The sequence below is a fragment of the Lepidochelys kempii genome, chromosome 24 (assembly GCF_965140265.1).
Source record: "Lepidochelys kempii isolate rLepKem1 chromosome 24, rLepKem1.hap2, whole genome shotgun sequence".
Lineage (NCBI taxonomy): Eukaryota > Metazoa > Chordata > Testudines > Cheloniidae > Lepidochelys > Lepidochelys kempii.
In genome coordinates this window covers 3,945,286-3,969,956 of record NC_133279.1, presented here as the reverse complement: position 1 = coordinate 3,969,956, position 24,671 = coordinate 3,945,286, and the positions used below count along the sequence as shown (strand labels likewise).

The window sequence follows — 24,671 nt, the reverse complement described above, 5'->3', positions numbered from 1 at the left end:
CTGTGCTCCCTGCTCAGCTCTGCAGATGTTATTAAGAACCAGCCCAGGATGCAGTAAAGCTGCTCCAGGAGGGCGTTAGCTGACTCTTTAGGGGCACTGAGCCCTCCACGGCTTGGACTCTGCAGCCCCTCTGTGTGCTGGGAATTAAATCTCCTCCGTAGCTCCCACCCTCCTCCCCTCCCCCAGCAAGGAAATGTGGAATGCAATCCCCTAGGGCACTGGGGCAAAGAAAGCCCAGGCCTGAGGCTTTACAGAAGGCCTGTCAGGGTGTGGGGGGAAGGCACAGGCAGGCAACCGGCCTTTCAAAAAGGAAAGTGATTCCCACCGTGACAAATGGTTTAATTATTTCAGAGGCCGCTTCCGAATGGGAGAGCGCAAAGGCGGAACGGGCCCCTGCGAGAGCAAAGGGCAAACCCCTGACAAAGCAGCAGCAGGAGAGAGACTGGAGGGTCAGGAAGATAATGCCTTGGGAGCTGGATTCCACAGGGTTTAGAGGGTGTGTACGCAGCCCCCTCCCCATGCCAATCTGGAGTGAGGAGGTCACATTATTGTTTCACCTGATTGTGCCTGAAACCCACAAGCCTGAAGGCCTTGGGGAAGGAGGGAGGGAGTTGCCAAGTTTGGTTGGACATATTCCTGGAGGTTTCATCACATGACATAATCTTTCATTACAGAGTAAACTTTAATTCTTGGGGCCTCCTGGGCAATCCTGGAGGGTTGGCAACCGAGGCAGGACATCAGAGCTTTGGAATCCAAACCCAGACCCAGCTGGGACTGTTGCAGCTGGCCTCTGAACAGGGCCAAGCGAAAGCCCAGTGCTGAGCACCCTGGCAGCACTGGGGAGAGGACAGGAGAATCCTGCCCCAGTCCCTACGCTGATGGCCCCATTTGCAGGCGCTCAGGTTTCCAAGAGGTCTCAGCTCCTGTTTGACATGTGCCTGGAAAAATCCCCTTTAAACTCAAACCGCTGCTCAGTGCGGCTATGGGGGCTGTCCCCAAATTCTCTCTACCCAGCTGATTCACTAAGATACACCTGGCACTCTAGGCACATGGCACAAACTTTACAGAATTCACAGCCAGACAGAGGATCTCTGTCCAAAAGCAGATATCCCCAAAATTTAAATTCCTTCCCCCCCACACACACACATACCAATCCATAGGATTTGCCATCACTTAGCTCTTTGGCTCAAGATACTGAGGCTTCTGGGGCAGCTTTGAAGGACCTGGTTCAATACCCAAGATTCAGGCATTACATTCCCCATCATCATAGTCACCACCAGAGCATGTGTGAGCCCTTAGTGCTCTGTTTTATACCCTGCAGGGGCTCCCATCATGCTCTGCTCTTAAAGGGGTACTCTCACCTGCCAAATTCTGCCTTCTTTTCCCTCTGGGTAGTAGCCACTGGTACAAGGAGGAGGGACAGAATAGAGTACACTGATCCAACATGCAGAAGAGCTGAAGAAAGGCCTGGATCCTCACCGGGTGTAAATCAGCCTTGGTCCATCCATGCCAATACCAATTTACAGCAGCTGAGGATCTGGCCCACTGCCAGCGAATGGGGCAAAGAAAGACCGGCACCATTTCAGGGAGCCCGATCTGCTCGGGGGTCAGGACTTCGGACGCGGACTGTGGTGTGGTGAGGCGTTTCTCGGTGTGTCATCTCCAGCAGGATGCTGCAGTCCGTGGAGTCCCAGCCCAATTCGAGAAGCCAAGCTGTCTCCAGCAAGCTAATAAAGAAGAGGAACAACCAGGGAGGATTGAATCAGATCCTCCTCAGAAGCGCAGCCTGGCTGAGAAGCGGGCAGGAATCTAGTTGATCTCGGGCTAACAATGCAGCATTTGTGTCTTTTCCCCAGGCGGTTGGCAGGGCTGGTATTAGCTGAGGCTTTTCGGCACCCTCTGGGCCCCTGCGTGGTCTTTGATTGTTGTTACACTTCGCGCCAGCCGGGCTGGAAGAGCTTGTGTTGTAATTAGAATCAAAGGATGTGATTTTACAGCCAGGGGTCCCGGCCATGCCCAGTCCCGGAACCAGAGAGTAAACGGGGCAGGGGGAGGGGAAAGAAAGAGATTGAAAGAGCCTCTCATCCCTTGGGACATTTCAAACCAGGCTGAGAAACAGCTCTAGAACAGGGCGCTGGGCGAAGGAATTGTTATTACTGGGGTTCCACCAGCGCCCCTCCTGAGAGGGGAACCCTGGTGCGCTAGGGGCTGTACAAAGTCCCTTCCCCAAATAGTTCACAGGCTACAGCCGGAAAACCACAAAGAAAGGATTACAGTATCTCCATGTCACAGATGAGGAACTGATTAAGTGACTCACATGGGCAGCGCATGGCCCTGGGTCACAAGGCCCCCCTCCCTCTCAGAAGGGGGTGGCAAGTGGAGATGGGGGGGGGAGAGACAGCCCTTGCATTGCTTCTTCCACACACTGAGCACAGGACTGCCCTCTGCAGCATGTCCGCAGGTGCATCGTCCCATCTAGGTCGAAAGCGCTCAAGCTTTCGGTGCTATCATCGCGTCTTGCTCTCCGCCTGCTATCCAGGCCACACGTTCCCTTCCTTTAATTCCACCCCGTTACTTTCAGCGGGAACCGCTGCCTCTGTCTTGGGGTCTCCCATCCTTTAGATTCCCAGGAGCATTTCCCTCCCAGCTTGGGGCTGCTGCTAGGCTAGGTCCCCAGCTGGTGTGAATTGGTGCCACGGCACTGATTTCAGTCTGGCCCTGAAGGAGCATGAAACTCGGCATCATCACAGGAGCAACCATTCCAGTTCATACCTGAGCTGGGCCTGAATCTGGAGCAGAGGATCCAAACTCACTCAGGTTTCGGCAGGTGACAGGAGATCAGACCTTGGAGCCCTTGGGAGTGGCCAGCCCATCCTGACCTATCTACTTCCACAAGACTCCAGGCTTTGGTCACCTTGGCAGCTTTTACACCACCCCCCTAGCCATAAGTCATCACTATACGTGATGCTGCCAGAATTGTGTAAAGAGGCATCAAGGCTCCCGGAAAGAGGGCAAGCGGAGCTGGTGAATTTCACGCTCCCCCAGTGATTTCCAGGAATGACCAGGACAAGGCATACGTTCATCAACCGTTTATTAGAGAGAGTTGGGTCGGAAGGACATTGTGTTCCAGGCAAGATCCAATGCTGCGCAGACCCACAGGAGACAGGCTTGTTCACGGTTTCCTTTTTAATAAAATATTAACAAATAAATACTCAGTAAAAGTTGCAACGACTGAGAGAGGAGAGAGAAAGCACAAGGCCCTACACGGGAAGAGGAATGCATCTCAACTAGGTTACAGCTGCTTCCTACGGGAATATGAAAAAATATTCTGTATAAAATAAAATCAATGCCAGGTTTTTTTAAAAAAAAACAAAAAACACTTTCCACCTTGAAACTTGAAACTCTTGCTGTCCAGAGGGATGCGATGCGGGAGGGGGAGGTGTCTCAGAGGGGGTGAATTACCCCTATGCACAAGCCTACGCAGTAAGTCACATGCAACGCAGCATAATGTTAATTTTACAAAGCCCAGCCCTCCAAAGGACCAGTTATGTGAACCAAGTCAATGAAGAACAAGTCCCATCCAATTCCGATACTTCAGTGCACCGGGAACCACTTTGCAGATGGTCTGCAGGACAACAAGAAAGCAGTGATTGAAGAGGAGAAGGTTGCCAGGGGGCGTAAACCCGGCCCCAAATATTTTTTTAATTGAGCAGGGTCACGGAGGGGGCGCACTTTAAGCACTGTCTTACCAAAGCTGCTGCTCTCAGGTTGTGATAGACCCTCCTACCCACCTACACTTTTGTCAGGCCCCCTTAAGCTCTGGGTGCATTGTACCATACTGTCATTTACACAGAGTACCTACTGTCATTTGGAGAGGCTCGGTTTTACAAACTTTTCAATTTTATGGTCTCCTCAGTCTCAATTAGGGATTCTACTGTAACACGGGGGAAAAAAATTTAAATGAACGATTTGTCACTCCAATTGGCCATTAAAAAAGGCCATTTCTTGACCACAACAAAAAGAAACAACCCTTCTTTTTCCCCAAATGTCAACCAGGTGTTGCAGAGGCCAAGCTAAAATCACTGCCTGCCCCCCCCGGTGTAATGTACCTCCGAAGACAAGGCCGGCTCAAAGGCAATGCACCAATTCACTCATTGACACTCCATTTTGAATGGTGTTTTTGGTGGCACATATAAAACCACAAGAGAGCCCTGAAATGTGCCCAGCGGGACATTCCCCATGTGCTGTGGATAAGGGCTTTTCAATGCAATGAAAATATTTGGGGAAAAAATTGTTCAAACATTTGAGGTTTTATTGAAAAATGATTTTTTTTAAAATGAAAACCTGAAATGTTGTGTCTGTTGATATGTTTCACACGGGGGGGGAACCCATCCTATGCAGCTCCTGGTATTGATCACCTGATATGGGTCACATGTGGGAACTGAAGCCAGGATTGGAATATCTGAGCCTTTGGGATGGGCAGTTCCTATTAGGGGAGGACAAAGCACCTGTCAAGGTGGGTTACAGAGAGGTAAATTCCATCCAGAGAGAGAGCAAATAATGCAGGGGCATGAAAATCAGTGCTCCATTTGCCCACAGTTCAAGTACATTCAGAGCACGTCACTCTACAATCCAGGTGCCTTTGGGTTCTGCCCTATAAGTAGCTTCAGCCCCACTCTAGAAGGGAATCTGATCTCCTTAGCGCACAGCTGCTAAGCTGTTTGTCCCATGAGAACGAAGATCTTGTCTACACGGGAAAGTTGCACCAGTTGAACTGAAATCGGTTTTAAAACCAGTTCACTGTAACCAGGGCAAACCCCTGCCTGTGGATGCTCTTATTCCGGTTTAAAAGCATCCACTAATGGGTTTGTGCCGGTTTAAATTCACGCCTTTAGTTAAACCAGTGCAACTGTCAGAGGGCCTCCCTGGCTGGTGTGGAGCTGGGGTAAGGACTCTCCACCAGCCCTGCTCCCAGAGAAGCGGAAATTGGGGTGTTGCCAGCATGCAGTGCTCTACAGGTACTCCCTACATCTGGGAGGCTATGGGGGCAGAGCACAATGAAGAGCAGCCCTGGGGCTGCTCTAACTTACACCGTGGGCTGGGCACAGCACCAGAATATGAGGAGGCCAAAGCCATCTTAACCCATTCCCCCACATCCCGGCTCCATGTGCAGGAATGGAATAACCCAGAATCAGGCCTTGGGGATACAGCGCCTGGAAATGCAGATGTGTCTCGGAACTGCCAGGCATTTCGGCAGCTGTTGGCTAAATCAGTGAGGAGTGGCTCTCATTGTCTCAACCCGGCTCATACTCCAGGGGCCCCAAAATCGTCCAGAAGTGACAAAGCAGAACCTTCAGCCCAGCAAGTCCTGGGCTGCCAGGTTTGCTCAGCACATGGGCCTGATCCAAAGCCCACCGGAGCTGATGGAAAGCGGGCTTTGGCTCAGAGCCATCTCTGAGCGGAGCACAGACCAAGGTGAGCATTCTCCAGGGCCCACTGTGAGCTGGCTGAGAGAGAGCCCCTTCCCCATCATGGCACAAACCAGGCAAACCCGCTGTCGCTGGGAGTGACAGCTTTGTTAGCGCCATCTCTAGCCAAGGTGGGGATGAATACATGGGGACCCTCTGTGTCACCCACTTGGACGAGGGGCTGGGAGGAGTTCACATTGCTCTGTGGGCTGTCTTAAACCATCTGTGCATGGACAAAGAGAGGCTGGGGGGGGGAGAACGAGACCGGCTGATAGTGGAATACGAAGTGGAGCGGCACCGCTAGCCTGCATCATGTAAACGGGATACTCTGGAGTCCGGCGGAGCAGTTACTGAAGGTCGGCGGAGAGACTGCAATTGACGAGTGGGAAGGGGGTGGTGCCAGGAGTACCCTCCGCTGCCCAGCGGGGCGTATCACTCCCTGATGTAGATCCTCGTACAGACCACGTCGTCGGCTGTCATGGTCTGGAACAGCAAGAGGGGAAATGAACGAAGGGAGCAGACACCAGAGACGACTACTCAGAGCCGGGTCACTGAGAGTGCGTTTACACTGCAGTGTAAGCCCACCCGGGTGCACAGCACAGCATGGACTAACACCCTCCCCCCCAACCCAGGGCCCTATGTCCTGTCACCTCTGCACCTCGGGCAGCCATTTACACCAGTGCCAGCTGGGGAGTGCGGGTGTAAACGACTGCACAAGGTGCAAGATACTGGAGTCAGACCCTGCCCCTCTTCCAAAGTCCTGTCCCAGCATGCACTGGGTGCGACGTGACCCCTGGGATGGAGTCTCTGGGCGGGGAGCTGTTGGAAAGCCCTGGCCAGTTCAGCACACTGGTTGTTTGCAGTATAGGCAGGATCCTCTCCCAGTACAACCAGTTGGGTTGGGCCTCCTTCTTCCCAAAATGCATTGCTTCAGGCGATGCAGGTGCCCCGGGCACTCTCTCCTGGGGCACTATGGGATCGCTGCCCAGGCTGCCCCAGAATGCACCAGCCAGGCCGCCAACCCACAAACACAGGTGACCCAGATGGCCACCGCTCAGACGAAAGCGTCACAAGCTGGTTACAAAACACTGTTGCAGCTGTAGTGTAGACAGAGGCATTCACTCCATGGGCAACCCTTGCACTCGCAGCTGGAGCTTAACCACCCTGCACCAGAAAGCAAAGGGGGTTCACAGCAACGGGGGGCAGTGGGGAGCATTTAACCCTTTGCACGCAGAGGCCAGCCTACCAGAATGAGTTCTCCATCGTTAGTCATTTCCCGGGACCAGGCGGTCTTGGGCCCTTCCCCCTTCAGCAACCTTTGTTCACAGACCATTTTGTTCTCACTTTCCCATTTGGCCAGGCTCTGGAAGGAAGAAAGAATGGAGAAGATCAGTGCAACCGCATTTTAAATCCCAAAGCCTCCACCACGCCCCTACTAGCCCAGCGGCAGACAAGGCTCATCCATCATGCACTAGGCAGGCCCAGCCCGTGACAAGAGAGAAACTGGCAATTTGTTCCACACTCTAGTGCGGTCTGACAGTTGCGTGGGCTCATCTGTCACCCGGAGGGGCGCTGGGGGGCGGGATGGGATGGCGAGGAAGAAAGGAGCCCTCGCCCCTTCAGGAGGAGGGAACGGGCTGCTCGCTGCAGAGGCAGGAGTGCATGTGTGTGTCACAGTGAGCGACTGTAATCCAGTGTGTGTGTGTGTGTCTGTCTGACACTTAGCCCGTGTGTGTGGTGTCACACCAAGGGACTGCAATCCAGACTGTGTGTGGGACACACAGTGAGTCAGAGTCCAGATGTGTGTGCATGTGTCTAGCACTTGTTCCGTGTGTGTCACACCGAGTTTGAGACCGGGACCCGAGGGGTGTCACACAGCAAGAGCTGGAGTTCAGGGTTGTGTATGTGTCACGCTGAGCAAGCTGCCCCTTTAAAACACTTTGATCAGGGGCATAAACCAGAACAGGTAGATCTCCCCCAAGACCGCAGCGGGGGTGATGTGACGAAAACCTCCCCAGAGCTCATGGCCAAAGACGGGGCAGCCACCCGGCAAGGCTCAGAGTCCCCAAGAAAGAAGCCAAGCCGGGACACAGTGGGGAAACCCCTGTCGTATTTGTCCTGGCAGGGAGTGCACAGAAGGGTCTTTGCATACGACGAGCGGGAGGAGGTAAATAGCAACAGGGATTGGCCAGGCTCAGAAGCGTCTCCCCCGTATTGATTAAGGAGGGAAGTTTGCTTGGATATTTATTAGCGTCTCCGCTGCCTGGAGATGGGAGCCAGGAGGATCACGGGACGAGGCACGAGGAGGCCTCTGCCACCCTTGCGCTGGGGCTTCTACGGCGCCAACTCGTGACCCATCACCCTCCCGGGCGGCGCTTTTATCCTCCGCCGGGACACCATCTTGTGATGTGTCCCTCCTAACTGGGGATCCCTACGCCACCACCACGGCTCCCCGAGGGACTATTTGACCCCTCCTCGTTAGCAGAGGCAAAGGCTGAGCGGTTGTAGAGGACATGGCCCTTATGGCACAGGATCAGCCCTCTTCTGAGGATGTGGGATGCCCTCTGGTGACTCAGCACTCCCCAAGGGGTATCCCTGCCCCATCGGCATGGTTACCAGAGGGACTATTTTCCTCCACCCCATTAACAGAAGCAACAAAGGCTGGGCCACGGCGAAGAACTTGACCCTCACGCTACAGGCTCAGGCCTGAGCTTCCTTGACTTCTGGGACGCCATCTTGTGACTCATCACTTACCACGGGTATTCCTACGCCACCGAGAGGACACCCAAGGGACTCTTTATCGCCTCCCCATTAGCAGGAGCAAAGCGGTGGCCAGCTGGGCGCCCTCCTGCCACCACTGGACTCATGGGGGTCTTGCCTGGGACTTCCATGGGGGTAGGATCAGCCCCTCAGCCAAGGCCTGAGCTATCCAGGGATCTCTCTCTGCTTCCCCCCCTCCCCCAAATAAAATAAAGGGGACTTAGCTCCAAAATGCAGGGGCCGTGCAGCCCCAGCTGCCCGGAGCAGCTCGCCCTACCTTGCAGGGGCGCCCGTCCACAGTCTGCTCCTCGAACTCTTCCCCGATCTTGAAGTTGATCTCGGTGGTGCGCACCGTGGTAGAGGTCTTGATATAGAAGGTCTCGCCGTCTTGCTTGATCTCCACGGCTGGCTTGGAGGCTGCAGCCACCGCGATCTTCCTCAGCATCACACTGACGCCTGCAAAGGAGACGGCGTCAGACCCTCTAGTGCAGGCCTTCAGCAGGAAAGAGGGACAGGCTGCCCACTAGGGTGGGGGCTCCCTGCTTCACGTCTTTCAGGCTGCCATGCATAGCAGAAATAAGTTGGGCTAGGGGATCAAAGCACTGGACTGGGACTCAGGACATAAGCGTTCAATTCCCAGTGCTGCCACCAACTAACGCTGGGCAACTCGCTCTGTGCCTCAGTTTCCCCCATCTGTAAAAATAAGGCTCATAATTCTTCCTTGTCTGTTAAGACTGAAGTCCTTGGGGCAGAAGCCGTCTTTGTCTGTGCAGCGCCTGGCATGATGGGGGCTTTAGTCTCACTTGGAGCTTCTAGGAGCAATTATACTACAAATAGTAAGTGGGGACAGAACTCAAGTGCTCCTGAGCCACCTGCACTAAAGGAGAATCCCCAGTAGCAGTAGAGGGTTTATGAGACAATGTTGATCGGTCCAAATTCTCTCCAGTAGGGGGCAGTGGCAACATACACAACAGCAGCTATGTTACAGTAGAAACCTGAGGGGGGCGGAAAATGGGGTGGGAGAAAGAATTCTTGTCGCCACGTTACTTAATCTGCACAAGAGACGGAGAGGGGGAAATGTGAGAAGACGCGCGGTCTGCCAAAGACAACAAGGGGGATCTAGTCCTAGACAAAGAGATGTCACCTTCCTCTGGGGACAGCTCACCCTGCACTGTGGGAGAATGAGGGCTTTGTTAGCCCTCAGGGCAGAGCTGGCGGTGGGAACCCATACAGCTCCTCCCTGCAGCTTGCAGAACGCCCGAAGCCCGGGACGGTGCTGCAGATCGAGGGGTTAGTAACGGATCCGAGGACGCTGGGTTTCTCTTTATTTGCCTAACAATCCACTAGCCCTTGATTCAAACCCCTATTAGCCATTCAAAAAACAGAACCTAAGGCTATGCTGCACTTCATCCATGTAAACACCATCCACTTCAATGGGGTCACTGCTAATTTGCACAGGAGAGGCAGCGCAGCCTAGTGGGTAGCACACTGGCCTGAGAAACAGCAGGTTTGGGTTCTGTTCCTAGCTCCAACACTGAGTGTGTCCCTACCCTTCTCTGTGCCTCAGTTTCACCAGGTATAAAAGTGGGGGGTAATGAAACTGACTTCCTTCGTGAAAGGCTTTGAATCTACTGGATGACAAGAGCTAGGGAGCGTGGCTGTTACATTTGGGTCAAGCCAAGCCATCTGACCCTAAATCCTCCCAAGCCCTCGAACAGCTGGGATTCTACATCGGCATGAACCCAGCCCAGAGAGGTTAAGTGACTCTCCGAGGGGAAGAAGGGAAGTAATGATCTCTCCCTCTGGGAATGTTTTATTGTTTCTGAAAAGGCTCTTTTGAAACCTGAAGTTGTTCCAAGTTCCAGAGGCTGCCAGTTTTTACTTTATTTTATTTTGGGGCTCATTGATTATTTGATGCAAACAGAGATTGCTGTGGTTTCATTAAGGGCGTGGTAAGGTTAGTCCTCTTGTAAAAATTGCTTCATGATGTTAGGTCATAAAAATAACAATTCTGGCATGTAACAGATCGTCTTTTATCCTGCATGATCTCAGGGTAATGGATATACTTGGACTGCTTCACTTGCCAGTGCACTGGGGCCATGTCTGGGGTGGAACATGGCAGCTGTTTAACAACATGCAGCAATGCTGCACAGGGCTCACTCAACCTGCACGGAAATGCAGCCACTTCTGGGGTGGGCCATGTCTACGCTTTAGCAGCTCACAGCAATGTTACACCTCACAGCAATTCAGTGGAAGTGAGGGAAAATACTCCACCTCAACAAAACTCCAGGGGGAATTTTAGGGAAGCCAGTACAGCCACCATGACTGGAATTTGACAACAAGGCTTGTGAAAAGGGCTATAGGATACTGAGTAGCCAGAAGCAGGACGGGTCTTGTTTTACATCTCATCTGCACCATCTCACCTGCATCGAGCTGGGGAGTTGGGCTCAGCACTGACACATAGGGAAGAGTGCCCCCTACTGAGTCACCCACCCCGCTCCCTGCTGCACAGCGCCCCCTAGCGCCCCTGTGCTCAAGTACAATGAAGCCACGCCTGAGAACTCGGACTAACGTCCAGAACAGAAACCTGAGCACATTTCCATCTTCCAAGCACTTTCCAGACACGATTACATTAACTTTTTAAGCCCTGAGAGGTAGGGAAATAGCACCGTCCCCATTTTACAGATGGGGGAAACTGAGGCAGAGAGCAGTCAAGGCCCAGATTTTCAGAAGCAGCCTCTTACATTAAGTGCTGAGCCTGAGATGCATGGGGCCTGATTTTGTGAGGTGCATCGAGTTGCAGGTGCTCAGCACTTTGGATAAAACAGGTCGCTAACCCTGGGCACCCTATAAAAATAAGGGCCTGATTCTTGGTTACACCAAGGCCTCTTAAACCAGCTAAAAGGGCCTTAAAATGGGTATAAGTGAAGTCGCCAGAGTACAGCAAAGGGGCCTCAGTGTAAATAAGACTCAGAGTCTAGTGCCTCCTCGTTACCCAGTCATAATGAGCCCCCCTGCTTACCAAACAGCCTCGCTGAACCCATCATCCATCATGAGACTCCGCCTCCCCCCTCCGGCAAGCAGGGAGTGAGACGGAAGCTTTGATGTCCCAGGAACCAAAGGGCCGGTTTGTCTTCTCAGAAAGCTATGTGACATCCCTGCTCCATGCACTCCCCTCCTTTGTCCTCCGCTCCAGTCCCAGGGCCCCTCTGTCCTCCACACCACATTGCTCTGCTGTTCCCCTGGGCTCCTTCCCCAATGCAACAGCCTCTTTGCATGCCCAGGGCTTGTCTACACAGGGAAATTGACCGGAATAGACATCCTAGTACAGAATAAATGTGATTTAATTCCAGGATAATTCTGCACTTTGGAAGTGAATTAAACTAACACAAATTAAGGCTGTTTTTATTCTGAATGAGAGAGTCTACAGCGGGGTTTAATCTGGTTTAAATGTGCACTTTTGGTTAATCCATTTGAATTTCCCCCAGCAGACAAGGCTATCGGGCAGGCACTGGCTGAGATTCTGTGACCTGTGTTATAGCATTGCCAAGTCTCCAGATAGCTGTAGCTCTTCTTAAATCCCCAGCCCCTGGAGTCCTGTGATAACATGAGACTCAGGCCTGATCTACACTCAAAACTTAGGTCGACCTACCAAACCCCTAGTGTAGACACAGCGAAGTCAATAGAAGAATGCTTCCGTCAACCTAGCTACCATCGTTAGGGGAGGCAGGACAACCCCTTCCACCATGGTAGTCTGCATCTATTTGTCCCTCCATTGTGACTCTCAACACCCACCCTGCTGTTCCAATCTTGGGCTCCCCACCTACAGCTCTGCCAATGCCCCTCAATCCTGGCCCGCATCGTTCCCTGCTCTTCCAGCCCGGGAGCCTCTCCTGAGCATAACAACTATGCCAAAGGGTGAGAACTAGCCCCTGAACCCAGAGGGCTGCAAAGATACCGCCCCCCACTCCCAGCTACGGAGGTGACTAAAAACAGTTCCAGGTCATCTGACATCGAGACGTTGAACAGAGCCATGCACAGACTCTGAGACACCCTCCAGAGCAGACTGCCCGCACCAGCTCTGAATATTTTCCACATGCACCCCGGTGTTGGGCTTAGCAATGCTATTCCACACTCAGAGACCCCGGTGCCGGGCCGAGAGCTCTGGAAGCAGTTGTTGCAGAGGGTTGGTTTTGCCTCAGTTCATGCAAAGTGTGAGCTGGCGGGGGGCTGGATGGCTCAGGGGATGTTGCTTTCAGACACCTCTGTATCAGAGCTGCTCCGGCCACACCGTTGATCTGTCCCCTGTGCCAGGGACTGGATGCAGGGAGGGTGCAAGACCTTTTCACAAGCTCCACACAAGCTGGGCAGATCCCCAGTGCAGAGGGATTCTCAAGGCATCACCTACTTTGCAGCCCCTATATGCCACCAGAGGGGTGTGATTCTGATTGAGAACCAGGCTCACCGAGTCTGAAGATCAAGGAGACTGGCCCCACGGACACTGTTGTAACCTCTGGGAAACAGCCCACTCTAGCCTGACCAGGACTTCAGGGTAACCAAGACAGAGGCTGTCCCCTAGAGAATCGGTCCCGGATCTTGCCCTGAGCCCAGTGCATGCTGAGGCAGGGCATTGGGCCGCCCTGTGGGGATGCCCATGCAGCGCAGATGGGATCAGAGATGCTCAGGTTCGCGTCTCGATGCCAGGAGTTAAGGCACTCCCTAGAACATCCCAGGTGTCGTCTCACATCCTGCCTCCGGGGGCTGCATGAAGTGAGTTCTCTGGGTCTCAGCCCTGTGGGCCATGTGACATGAACGGTGGGTGGGATTGCAGCCTGGGTCAGGGGCTCTCAGCCCATGGGGAGCAGAACACATAGTGTCGGGGGGTCACAACGCTCCTGCTCTTCCCCCATGGCTAAGGAGAAGGGGGATGCCAGCTAGATGGGGCGGTGGGGTAGGTACAGAAGAGATGGAGAACTAGTGACCTACATGGAGCAAATTTGCTGGGTCTCAGCTTGGTTCCTCAGGGACAAATGTCCCCAGGCCTGCTAAGAATGGTGCCACCCCCATGTTAGCTGTCTCAGCAGATGGATGGGGGGCTTCCCAGGGCTGGGACCCAGGGGCTGGGGGAAAGCCATACGGCTTCTGCCTTTGACCCCCTTATTACAGTGAGTAACCGAGGACTCCTGAGCTGCCGACATGGACGCTCCCACCAGCACAAAACCCACTTAGATGCACTGAAGAGGACCTCAGCATAGGCCCCTAGACTCCCCCCTCTCCTGGACTCCTGACCCCGGGTGGAGAACGGGATGCGGGCGGGCAGGCTTTGGAATGTAGGATCTCCCGCGTACACACACAGCCTGCAGCTCATGACAGGACCAGATCCAGCTTCTCCGAGCGCAAAATGCTCCCTGCCCACCCCAGCGCTCCTGCTCCGGGAGCTGGCCCCACTCCAGACGCCTCCAAGAGGCTGCGTTTCCCTTCGGGCTGGGGCGACCCGCCGGAGAACGCAGCGCCAGCCTCGGGATACATTGCCCCTGGCTGGCCGGCTGATGGTCCTTTGGCACCAGGCATGGGGAGAGAGAGGGTCTGATCCAACAGGCTGCTCCGGATGCTGAGTCACTAATAGTTTGGGGAGGGGAGCGTGAGACACAGGAGCCAAGTGGCTCTGCAGTTGGAGAAGGCAGATGATGCTGATGCTTGAGGGGTTAAAGAGAGTGATTGTTCCACCCCCGGCTTCTTGGGCTAGGGGTAAGCGAGTGCAAGACCGAATCAGATCCCCAGCCGGTGTAAATCAGAACAGCACCACCGACCAGCTGAGGATCCGGGCTGCGGTAGGCAGAAGGGCTTGTAAACAGCCTAGAATATCCTCTGTGTTACTTTGCCCCCTGCATTGCTAGCTGTGGCTGTGGGGGTGTGGGGAGCAGAGAACAGTTGGCATCTAATGAGGAGTGAAACCAGCAGCTGGGACCAGAGCTCTGAGTTCTAATCCCATCTCTGCCACTGACTCATTGCATGGCCTGGGGCAAGTCACTTTTCCCTCTCTCTGCCTCGATTTCCCTTCTGCCAGCCGTACAGAGGCGGTAATGATACTGAGACACCTTCCCAGGCAGCTGGGAAGTTTAATGCTCAGAAAATGATGGGATATCCATGGATAAAAGCTTATTATGGATGGAAAGAGAATTTATCTTGCGTGACAAAGACATTAGACAGGCAAAGGAGGGTGTCAGATCATCTCCAGAACAGTCAGATCCACAGGAAAATGGGTAGGTTGAAACAGAACCCACTCTTCACACCACCTCTCAGAAAGGGTAGGCCAAATCTATGTACTTAGTTCCCCTCTCTGCACAATGAGGCTACTCCCATACACCCACCTCTGCAATGCCCAGACAGGTGGGTTCTCAAGTCCCCAGTTGTGAGGCTTATTAGGGCAGGATCAGAGCCCTGACTTTCCATGACGGAGCCTCGTGCTGCAGAGATATAACAACCCCAGCTGCAAAGCAGCACCGTGGATGCTCTGTTTGGGTGCCAGCTGGAGTTTAAATTCCTCTCCGTTATTTGCTCTCAGGGCTTGGCTGTTCATGGGATAAATTTGCTGAATAAGGAAAAATAAGAGAGGGGAACGTCCTGGAGACACAGATCCCGGCAATCCAGCCAGCAAGATGCTCCATGCTAGGGATGGGTAAACTCTTTATTATAGCTAGTACAGTAGTGCCTGACAGGCCTCGGTCAAGATCCGAGCCCCACGGTGCCTGGCGCTGCATAGACACCCAGCAAGAGACAGCCCTGCACCAAAGAGTTTGCCATCTAAATAGAGAAGACAAAACAACACATACAACTCCCCCTGGCTCTTCTATAAAGCTCTCAAGCCATAGATCTCAAAGCGCTTTACAAAGGAAGTCAGTGTCATTCTCTCCATTTTACAGCTGGGGAAACTGAGGCACGCAGGGCCAAAGTGGCCCACACAGCGTCATCCAACAGGCCAGTCACACAATCCCACTCTCCTGAGCCCCAGCCCTGCTCTCTTCCCACTGCTCTGAAGTGAAACCAGAGTAAGAGAAGGCTGGTTCTTATTTTACAGAAGAGGGAAACTGAGGCACATCAGAATACAGTGACTTGATGAGGGTCACACAGGGAATCCAGGGCAGAGCAGAGAATAGAACCCAGGTCTCCTGAGCCCCGGGCCAGGGTCTTGCACCACAAGACCAGCCTTTATCAGTGCAAAGATGTGAGCTGCTATATATTGACTGGTTAGCCTGAGCTGCCTGCTGACCATCCCCGACTAGGGGAGGAGAGATGGGCCTAATGTCCCTCTGATCTTGCAGGGGAAGAGACAGTCAGTGACACGGGAAGCAGAGGGGGAGGTGACGGGTTTTCCCCAAACGTTTATCACGGTGACATATCTGCCCGCAATCAGGGCTCCATTTTGCCACGGCTGCACCAACAGAGCGAGAGATGATCCCTGCCCCAGAGAGCTCACCGTCTGACAAGACAGCCCCTGGGCGGGGCGAGGTTGATTAGCTCCACATTACAGATGGGGGAAGTGTGGAATTCAGTGGCTTTCCCCTGGGGCACCCAGCAGGTCAGCATCCAGCCTGCCTGTGATTCCGTGGCCCAGAGACGTCGGGGGACTCCCCATGTAAAACCTAGCCCATAGAGCGTGGATTATTCTTGCAAACTGGAGGGTGGAGTGGGCAGCTTTGCCCCCAGCTGACCGATGCACCCGCTGCTTGGGTCTTGGAGAAGGAAACCAAAGCCGCGATTCAGAGGCAACAGTGCAGCTCCTAAAAATCTGCCTCTTGCTGCTTTCTCGTTGGCGCTCACCTGCCGTGGGTCCCGGACGCAACGGGATGTCATTCTCCCTGCTGCTGCCAGACTCTATCCACCCCGAATGGCCTTAAAAAGGTACTAGGTCATCGCTCCGTCTGCACTTAGCTACAGACTGAGCCAAAGTCTTCACAGCGCCTTGATGAGCGGCCCGGGACACAACGGAGCTGCAAATCCCAGCCCTGCCGCTGGCCCCGTCATTATCTGGTTTACTCCAACCAGCAATGACTTGGTCACGCTACAGCGGCCCGGAATCCCGATCATGGGCTAGCAAAGATCCAGGTTGTACAGAACAGGAGGCCCGGCTCACGGGAACAGCTGCATTGTTCCCCGACTAGTCAGAGAGATCGCAGTGCAGAAGCAGGGCCACCCTTTGGGTGCAGAAGGCCACAGTTCAAATTCTTGGCTGTTTCTTCTCCTAGTCTGATGCCCCAGGAGCCAAGGCGTGAGCGCTGCCAGCCGAATAGACCGCCCCACCATTGTTCAGCATTCCCATCTCCTCACAATACGGGCCTGTCTCCGAGCAATGCAATGCCCTGGAAGCTGCCCAAACCTCGTGCATAGGTCATTGTTCCCGTTGCATTCCACGTATTGTGCTGGGGCACCAGGTTAGGGGCTCGGGTTAAGGGTGCCAACCTCTCTCCCTGGAGCAAGGAAATTCAGCGCTGGCTTCTGAGCCGTAGCTCCCAAGATGTTTGGTTTGTGCCCCCCACCCTCACCATTTCCAGGGGGCAGAAACCAGACAATTCTTGTGCATCTCGGCAATGCCACATGACCCACGCTGGTGCCTGTGGAACTCACTGCCACAACGTACGGCCGAGGCCAAGAGCTGAGCTGAGAGGACTGGGCACATATATGGATAATGAGAACATCCAGAGTTATAATGGGAAGGGTTTAAAAGAGGAAACTTTGGATATAAATCCTCAGGCATCAGGGAGGGAAGTTTCTCTGTGGGTAGGTTATCCCATGAATGTCCAGTAGAGTTTTCTTTGCAGCTGGCCACTGTAGGCAGGATACTGGGCTAGATGGAAGCACTGGTTTGGCCCAATCTGGTAATTCCTATGTGCCTCTCTGAGAAAGCTCAGCTCAGCCAGAGACTGGTCTCAACCAATAATTAGAGGCTTTCTATTCTGCTCTGCAGCTGGATTGAACAAGTTACAAGTTGGTGAGGGTGAGCTCCCTGCACGTCTGGGTGAATTCAAACCCAGATGTGACATCCCAGTTCAATGATTTGCAGAAAGAACTGCTCACTCTGCGAGTGTGGCAGGGGAGGGAGATCAGGTCTCTTTAGCAGCATGGCCAACCCTTGTGATTTTTATCACAAGCAGCACAACCTTAGGTGTTCTGCTTAAAGCCCCAGCTCCTGGAGTCATGTGAGGACCTCAGCTTTCATTTTTAAAAAAGGTCCTAGCCCTCATGCATGCAGGAAGAAGCTTGAAAAAGGAAAGTGGACATTACCCTAAAAGTTCAGACACCAGAAAGCAAAGATTATCATTTTTAAAAATCTCATGAATGTTTCTGTCAATCTCACTAGTTCTCATGACTTTCAAACTTGCAGGGTTGGCCGGGATGTTTTAGCGGCCCCTCTTCCCCACAACTGGGCACCGAGATCGAACAAACAATTGTGACTTTTCGAAATCTTGACTTCGTGCATTGCAAGTGACCCTCATAAATCCCAGAGTTTGCAACATTTACACCTGGCCTGGGCTGCCTCAGAGACCCTCACACAACAGCGGTTTACTACTTCAGGAAGCGAAATCGACTAGAAACAAAGGAAGGAGGAAACCAACTAACCAAGTTCAACTACCTAACCTTAGCAAAAGCCTGGGAAGCAAGTCCGATCTTTAAATTTTATGGCTTATTATCTTGAGTGTCCCCTTTATAGCCAGCCAGTCCCCCCACAAACCAGTAGGTGCCAGGAGCGATCAGCTTTGTTTAGTGCTGCTAAGATGCCAGTGAAATCCCGCACCTGATAAAAGTCGGGACCCCTGTTGGTTTTGTGGGAAAGCCCAAGATTTACTCGATCAGCTGGCAGATTTATATTTCCTCTAAGGTTTCTCCAGCGCCTGTGAGTTTCAGCGTCGGCAATTCGGAGACAGGGAAGGGGGGGTTGTGGGGGGAGAGAACCAAATGAAACATAAGTAAGTGATAATTATACTGAAGTATTTGTTACATATCCTCTAACCTGGAAAATATTCTGCTCCCCTCGCTTCTCGTTTCACCAAGACAGGGTCAAGCGGAGGGGAGAGCGGGCGAGCTCTGGCAATGGGGGCTGTTTCGCCCCACTGCCTGGTGAGGGTTTGGGAGGAATCTAGCTGGGCTGGTCACTGACTTTTGTATTTCAGGACAGATTCTCCAAAAGGCCCAGAACCCAGCAGCTCCCATTGTTCTCCGCAGTGAGGGGGAGGGCATTTTCCTTTGTCCTCAGTGGGGGAAGGGGGTCTTTCCATTGTTCTCCAGTGGTGGAGGGAGGGAGGAGGAGGGGATTTTTTCATTATTCTCCAATGCGGGAAGGGGAATATTCTCCATTGTTCCCCAGTGGATGCTCCTGAATGCTTAGGGCTGGGAAATCTGACCCGAAAGGCATTTTCTTACACCCGGGGCCATTTCACCTTTAAGGGGCCGGATCCTGTGGAAGACGCTTGAGACCTCACTAGCCCTGGAGCAAGGGGTTTCCCCAATTTTAAATTCCCAGGGTGACACCAGGAGCCCAGATGCCCCTGCCCTACAACATCCCCCCGACACCCACACACACTCCCACCCCACCCCAAGCTTTCCTCACTAATTGTTTCCTTCTGGAAGGACCCCCAAGCCAGGCTGGCTTCACACACAGCTTGGCATCTCCTGCCCCGTTGCAGCAGCCTGGATCCCAGCTCCCACACAGCCACTCCCAGCACAGACTTTTTTGGAGGGCGGGGCGCCTGTGTCTTTAAGAATGCTCTTCCTGCCCCCCATCCCCACCTTATACACACGCACCTTGCACAAGCTACAAGCTTGCACATGCCCCCGCCCCAAGGGCTCTGAGCCAGCTGCCCCCACTTCAGTGCAGCTCTTGAGGAGGGGACCGAGTCTCGGAGCTCTGGTCAGCTGACTCGAGCTCACTGGGCTCGGGCTGTGGGGCTCAAAACTGCAGGGTAGACGGTCAGTTTCCCCTCACAGGGTCTCAGAGGCCAGGCTCCAGCCAGGCCCTGAATGGCTACACTGCTCTTTTATCGCCCTCAGCCCAAGTGCCATGAGCCCACATCAGCTGACCCAGGTGAGCCCCAGTCTTTGAGTGCGGTGGAGACAGACTCACCCGTAAGTACCTGGGGTGGGATGCGTTGTACCACCGAGGCTAATGTGCCGTGCTCCTTGGTCACCAGTGGCTAGATCACCTGGTCAGGTTTATTCCTATCGCTCTGATGCAGGTTTTAAGCTCACAGACGTTTAGTGCCACCACACTCACACCTTTCAGATCCAGAACTCCAGGGTCCAACAACCACAGCCGACCCAACCAGCAGCACTTATAGCGTGGCCAACAACACAAAGGCACCAGGGCCCCCTCTCACGTGACCAGCAGTTGCCTCACAGAGGGGGCTTCTCAAAGAGCAAAGATATGCGGGGATCCTGTTAGCACAGCCACTTAAGAACTCCTCCTCATCCCCTTGGCACTTTTCAGCCGTAGCTCACCAACCATTTTGCAAAGGAGATAAACATCATTAGCCCCACCTTATAGATGGGGAAACTGAGGCACAGAGCTGCGACATGATTTGCCCAAGGTCACCCACCAGGCCACTTACAGAGGCATGACTAGACATCAGGTCTCCTAAACACCAGCCCATTGCGCTATCCTCTAGGAACAATCTGCCTAGACCAGAGGTGGGCAAACTATGGCACGGGGGCTGCATCTGGCCCTTCAGATATTTCAAACTGGCCCTCAAGCACCCACTGGGGAGCAGGGTCCAAGGCTTGCCCTGCTCCGGAGCTCCAGTTGGGGAGCAGGGTCAGGGGCTTGTCCCGCTCCATGCATACCATGACTCCGGCATGTCCCCACTCCGGCTCCTACATGTAGGGGCAGCCAAGGGGCTCTGCACACTGCCCCCGCCCCAAGTGCTGCCCCCACAGCTCCCATTGGCGGGAACCATGGCCAATGGGATCTGGAGGGGTAACGCCTGCAGACAGGGCAGCATGCAGAGTTGCCTGGCCAGGCCTCCATGTAGGAGCCAGAGCAGGGACATGCCGTTGCTCCTGCACTGCCTGGAGCCTGCACCCCTGACCCCCTCCCACACCCCAACCCCTTGCCCCAGCCCTGATCCCGCTCTTGCCCTCCAAACCCCTCGGTCCCAGCCTGGAGCACCCTCCTGCTCTGCAGGGACACATGCGGCTTCCCAAACTGCATCCAGCAATGAAGGCCCGAGAGCGGGTGCCAAGAGCTACAGCCCATATATGGCATGGGGGGAGGATTATAGCTCGCTATCTAAAGGGGCTTTCACATTGGCTCCTGCTTGTTTGTTACAGGTGCTCCCCGATCACCCACACAGTCCCTACAATCCCCCTGTTACAGGAGAGGGTGGGTGAGGGTCTGTGGCCTGCGATGGGCAGGAGGTCAGACTAGATGATCACAATGGTCCCTTCTGGCCTTAAAGTCTCTGAGTCTATAACAACCAACAAGCAGGGAGAGTATTGTCTATGGTGGCAGGGGGCACGAAATGGAAGCAGCACACTCCCCCCCCCACCTCCTTGGAGCCCCTAGACTTTAGAGGGGCTGAGTGGGGAGGAGCAGTTGCGACCCCAACTGAAACCTCACAGATATAACAAGAAGGGGGCTAATGAGCCGTGCCAGGACCCCAGATCTCGGCACACCCCTGAACGCTGGATCCAGTTGCCCCCTCCCTACAGTATCGCAGGTTTTTTTTTACCCCACCCCTCTCTGCAGAATCGAAGCACCAATTCGTTTTGCCTCACAACCCCCTCTAGGAAGCAGTGTCGTTCGATGGGGGAAACTGAGGCACAGAGCCACATGCTCCCAAAGTCATAGGCTGAGCTCATCACTGAGCCCGTCATGAGCCCATCCGAGAGTGCGTCGCTCCCTCGCATGCTCGCCCCACTCAGCATTTACTCACTTCCTCTGCAGCTATGTGGGGCTGGCTGGAAAGTCCCATCTTCCTCCCGCCCCAGTGCTGATGGGGTGCACAGGAGAGAAGAAGCCGGCTGGGGATCAGAGCTGAGGCTAGACAGACCCTCCCTGGGTGCTAGGCTGAGCACCCTGCACCCATGCATGGCAGCAAACGGCCAGAGGGTAGCACTGGGCTCTGCCTCCCCTGGGGGAGAATTCCAGTTCGATTCCCAGCTGGTCCAGCCGGCATCCCAAGGGGATGATCTGCAACAGGGCCAGTCCCAACCTGACTGTCTCCTGCTGCTGCTGCCTGGTAGATCAGACAGGGCAGGGTGCTTGGTGTGAGAAGGGCACTGGAAAGGGAGGCTGAAGGACAGAACCAGAAAAAAAGAGGTGAAGAGAAGGAAAAAAATTCCCTGCCCCCGTCAGACAGTTTAGTCCCCATTACAATAGTCACTGGGCCAATTCTCCACTCACTCCCCAGTGATTTTTCAAGGGCTACTCCTGATTTACACCAGTTTGCCAGGAGAATCAGGCCCATTGTTGCTCAAAGTCACCCATGAGTCCTGAGGTTCGGTATAATCCACCGACAGGCTCCCTTCAGTTCCACCCTGGGGCCGGATCCTGATCTCCGTTACTCCCGTGTAAATTCAGAGCCACTCCACCGAAGTGACTCCAAGATTTACACCAGGGGAAATCAAAGAGAAGTACAGTAGCTCCCAGATACTTATAAGAGCTCAGGGCTGGATTTCTGGTCTCCGTTCCTCCGAGTGTAAATCCAGAGCCAATGTACTCAGTGTAGTTACTCCAGGTCCGGCGTAAATCCAGAGCAATACCACTCAGCAGCCTGACTCCTGGTGTCAACCCAGAGCAATTCCGTTCAGGGGCACCAGAGAACGTCCAGAGCAACTCCACTGAGGCCAGCCGAAGCAGCCGTGAGTGGTGGAGTGACTCCGGATTTAGGCCAGCGGGAGTGAGATCAGAATGCGGGCCCGGCGGGTCAGTTTCCTACACCCTTCCGAGAGCCCATGTCTGGATGCGCTCCAAGGAGCCAGCCCGCTCCCTGCCCCAGGGGGTGATGCCGGGTTCATTTCGAGCAGCTGGCTCGTCTCACCTCACCCTGAGTCATCGGTTATTTCTTTCCCCCCACCCCCAGGCTCGGGTTGGCCTCCGTGCTCAGGGATCCGGGGGGTGGGGGCAGGTGCTCAGGGATCGGGGGGGGGGCAGGTGCTCAGGGATCCGGGGGGAGGAGGAGGCAGGTGCTTAGGGATCTGGGGGAAAGAGGGGGCAGGTGCTCAGGGATCCGCGGGGGTGGTGGTGGGGGGGCGCAGAGCTCCCACCGACTCACCCAAAGCTTTCAGCAGCTCCTCGAAGTTCTCCGAGTGCTTCATCTTCCAGTTGCCGGAGAAATTGGGCATCTCGAATCGGGAGCAGGCAAAGCAGCCGGGTGGGGAGAGAGCAATGCACCGAGCAGCACCTGGGGGGGTGATGGGGGGCAGAGCTTTTGCACGGGCTAGTTCCCTACTGACCTCCTGGCCCCTTTGCTCTCCCCTAGCCTGATAAAGGACCTGGCGCCCCTTCCCCCCACCCCTGGCTGATGGACCCCCACCCCCTTCTCTCTCTGTCTCCTAATGAGGCTTCCGCTGTCTGCTCCGGGCTGCCCCACACAGGAGCCTCCTGTCTCCCTCTGCTCTCCGGCGCTTTCTCCCCCATCCCTTTATGTGTCATGGCATTGCTCAGCCTCTCTGTCTAGTCCCTCCCCCCCCGGCCTCTGGGAGGAGAGAAAATGTCTCCAGGCTCACCTGTCTGGGGGGGAGCCACTGATCCCCTCCGCCCCCACACACCCCCTGCAAAAGAAAATTCCGTTTGGGTGTCACTTTAAACAGCTGGACTTTCCCTGCCTGCCCAGTTAGGAAGCAACCCGGACTCACTCTGTCTATTCCTCCATGTTCACAGCCCCCTGACTCTGGCCCGGGCCATGCATCCCCATCCCACCCAGCCTGGGCCATCTCCTCTCCTCTGGGCCCACCGCTCCTGTCAGCGGTGCAATGCCATTTCCACCTAGATTCGGAAAGTCTCAGCGGCACACGCCATCCACCTGGAACAACGCCCGGGTCGCTGAGTGGAAAGTCTGGATTGAAATCCGTGGAAATGCAGGGGCAATGCCAGCCTGGTGACTGGGGGCTCCTCGGGCATGGGATGGGAATGCATCTGCGTAAATCCCACAATGAGCTGTAGCCCGTGAAAGCTTATGCTCAAATAACTTTGTTAGTCTCTAAGGTGCCACAAGTCCTCCTTTTCTTTTTGCGAATACAGACTAACACGGCTGCTCCTCTGTAACCAGTCTCTCCACTGTAGTTGAGAGCTAGTCCAGATTTACACTGATTTAATTTACAGCAGAATCTGGCCCTTAGGGAACATACCGATTAGGACAGACAAGGAGGGTGAGATTAGACTCGTTAATACCAATACCTAGCTCTTATATAGCACTTCTCATCCATAGAGCTTGAAGGGTTTAAAGAATTGTTTTATCAATAAGGAAACTGAGGCACCGGGAGAGGACTGGGAAGTGACATGCCCAAGGTCACCCAGCAGATCAGTGGCAGAGTTGGGACTAGAATGCAGGGGTTATCATTATCATGCACATTATGTAAAGAGTTGTCACTTTGGATGGGCTATCATCAGCAGGAGAGTGAATTTGTGTGGGGGGGTGGAGGGTGAGAAAACCTGGATTTGTGCTGGAAATGGCCCACCTGATGATCACTTTAGATAAGCTATTACCAGCAGAACAGTGGGGTGGGAGGAGGTATTGTTTCATATTCTCTGTGTATAAATAAAGTCTGCTGCAGTTTCCACGGCATGCATCCGATGAAGTGAGCTGTAGCTCACGAAAGCTTATGCTCAAATAAATTGGTTAGTCTCTAAGGTGCCACAAGTCCTCCTTTTCTTAATGCAGGGGTTGTGACTCCCGGCAACACAAATTTCCTTCTGGACTCTCTGACTCTGCTCAGCCATTGAATTGAATCAAATCATCAGCTGATCTTAGTGAGGATCTGAACCCAGAGAGCTTCTGACAGAGACATATTGCAGGGCCCCCCCAGAAGAACTATGGTAGTGTTTGGACCCAAACCAAATCTCCTTCCCTGCCACCCCCCGCATCAATATGGAAGCTGGACTCCAGTGGCAAAGTTCAGATCCAGGTTCCAAAACCCCCCAGCATCCTAGGGGGGTTGTGTCCCAGGATTTTGGGCTCTGACAATTACAAAGATACAGGCCACCTGCAGAACTTGGTTTGGATTCAAAATTCCATGACATGAGGATCTGGGATTTTGGTTCAGGCCCATCACAACCAATACCCTAGCTCTACCCCATACTGGCAGCTCTGGGGCAAAACCATCTCTCCCCCAACAAAACCACTGGATGTTCTACCATTGACTTTAATGGAACAAGCATTTAGCTTCCTCTCACAGAGGTAGAAGGTGGTTTTGTGGCCAGGCCCTTACCTGGCACTCAGCAGAGTAAGG

General features: G+C 54.0%; 1 protein-coding gene across 1 annotated transcript; it reads right to left on the bottom strand.

The window, feature by feature from the left end:
• Positions 1 to 3,081: 3,081 nt before the first annotated feature.
• CRABP2 (cellular retinoic acid binding protein 2) lies at positions 3,082 to 22,720 on the bottom strand. The gene is made up of 4 exons (XM_073322542.1): positions 22,496 to 22,720; positions 8,506 to 8,684; positions 6,715 to 6,831; positions 3,082 to 5,951 (listed from the first exon to the last, which is right to left on the bottom strand). The coding sequence occupies exons 1-4, from the start codon at positions 22,563 to 22,565 to the stop codon at positions 5,901 to 5,903; spliced, it is 417 nt and encodes a 138-aa protein (XP_073178643.1). The 5' UTR covers positions 22,566 to 22,720; the 3' UTR covers positions 3,082 to 5,900.
• Positions 22,721 to 24,671: the final 1,951 nt, after the last annotated feature.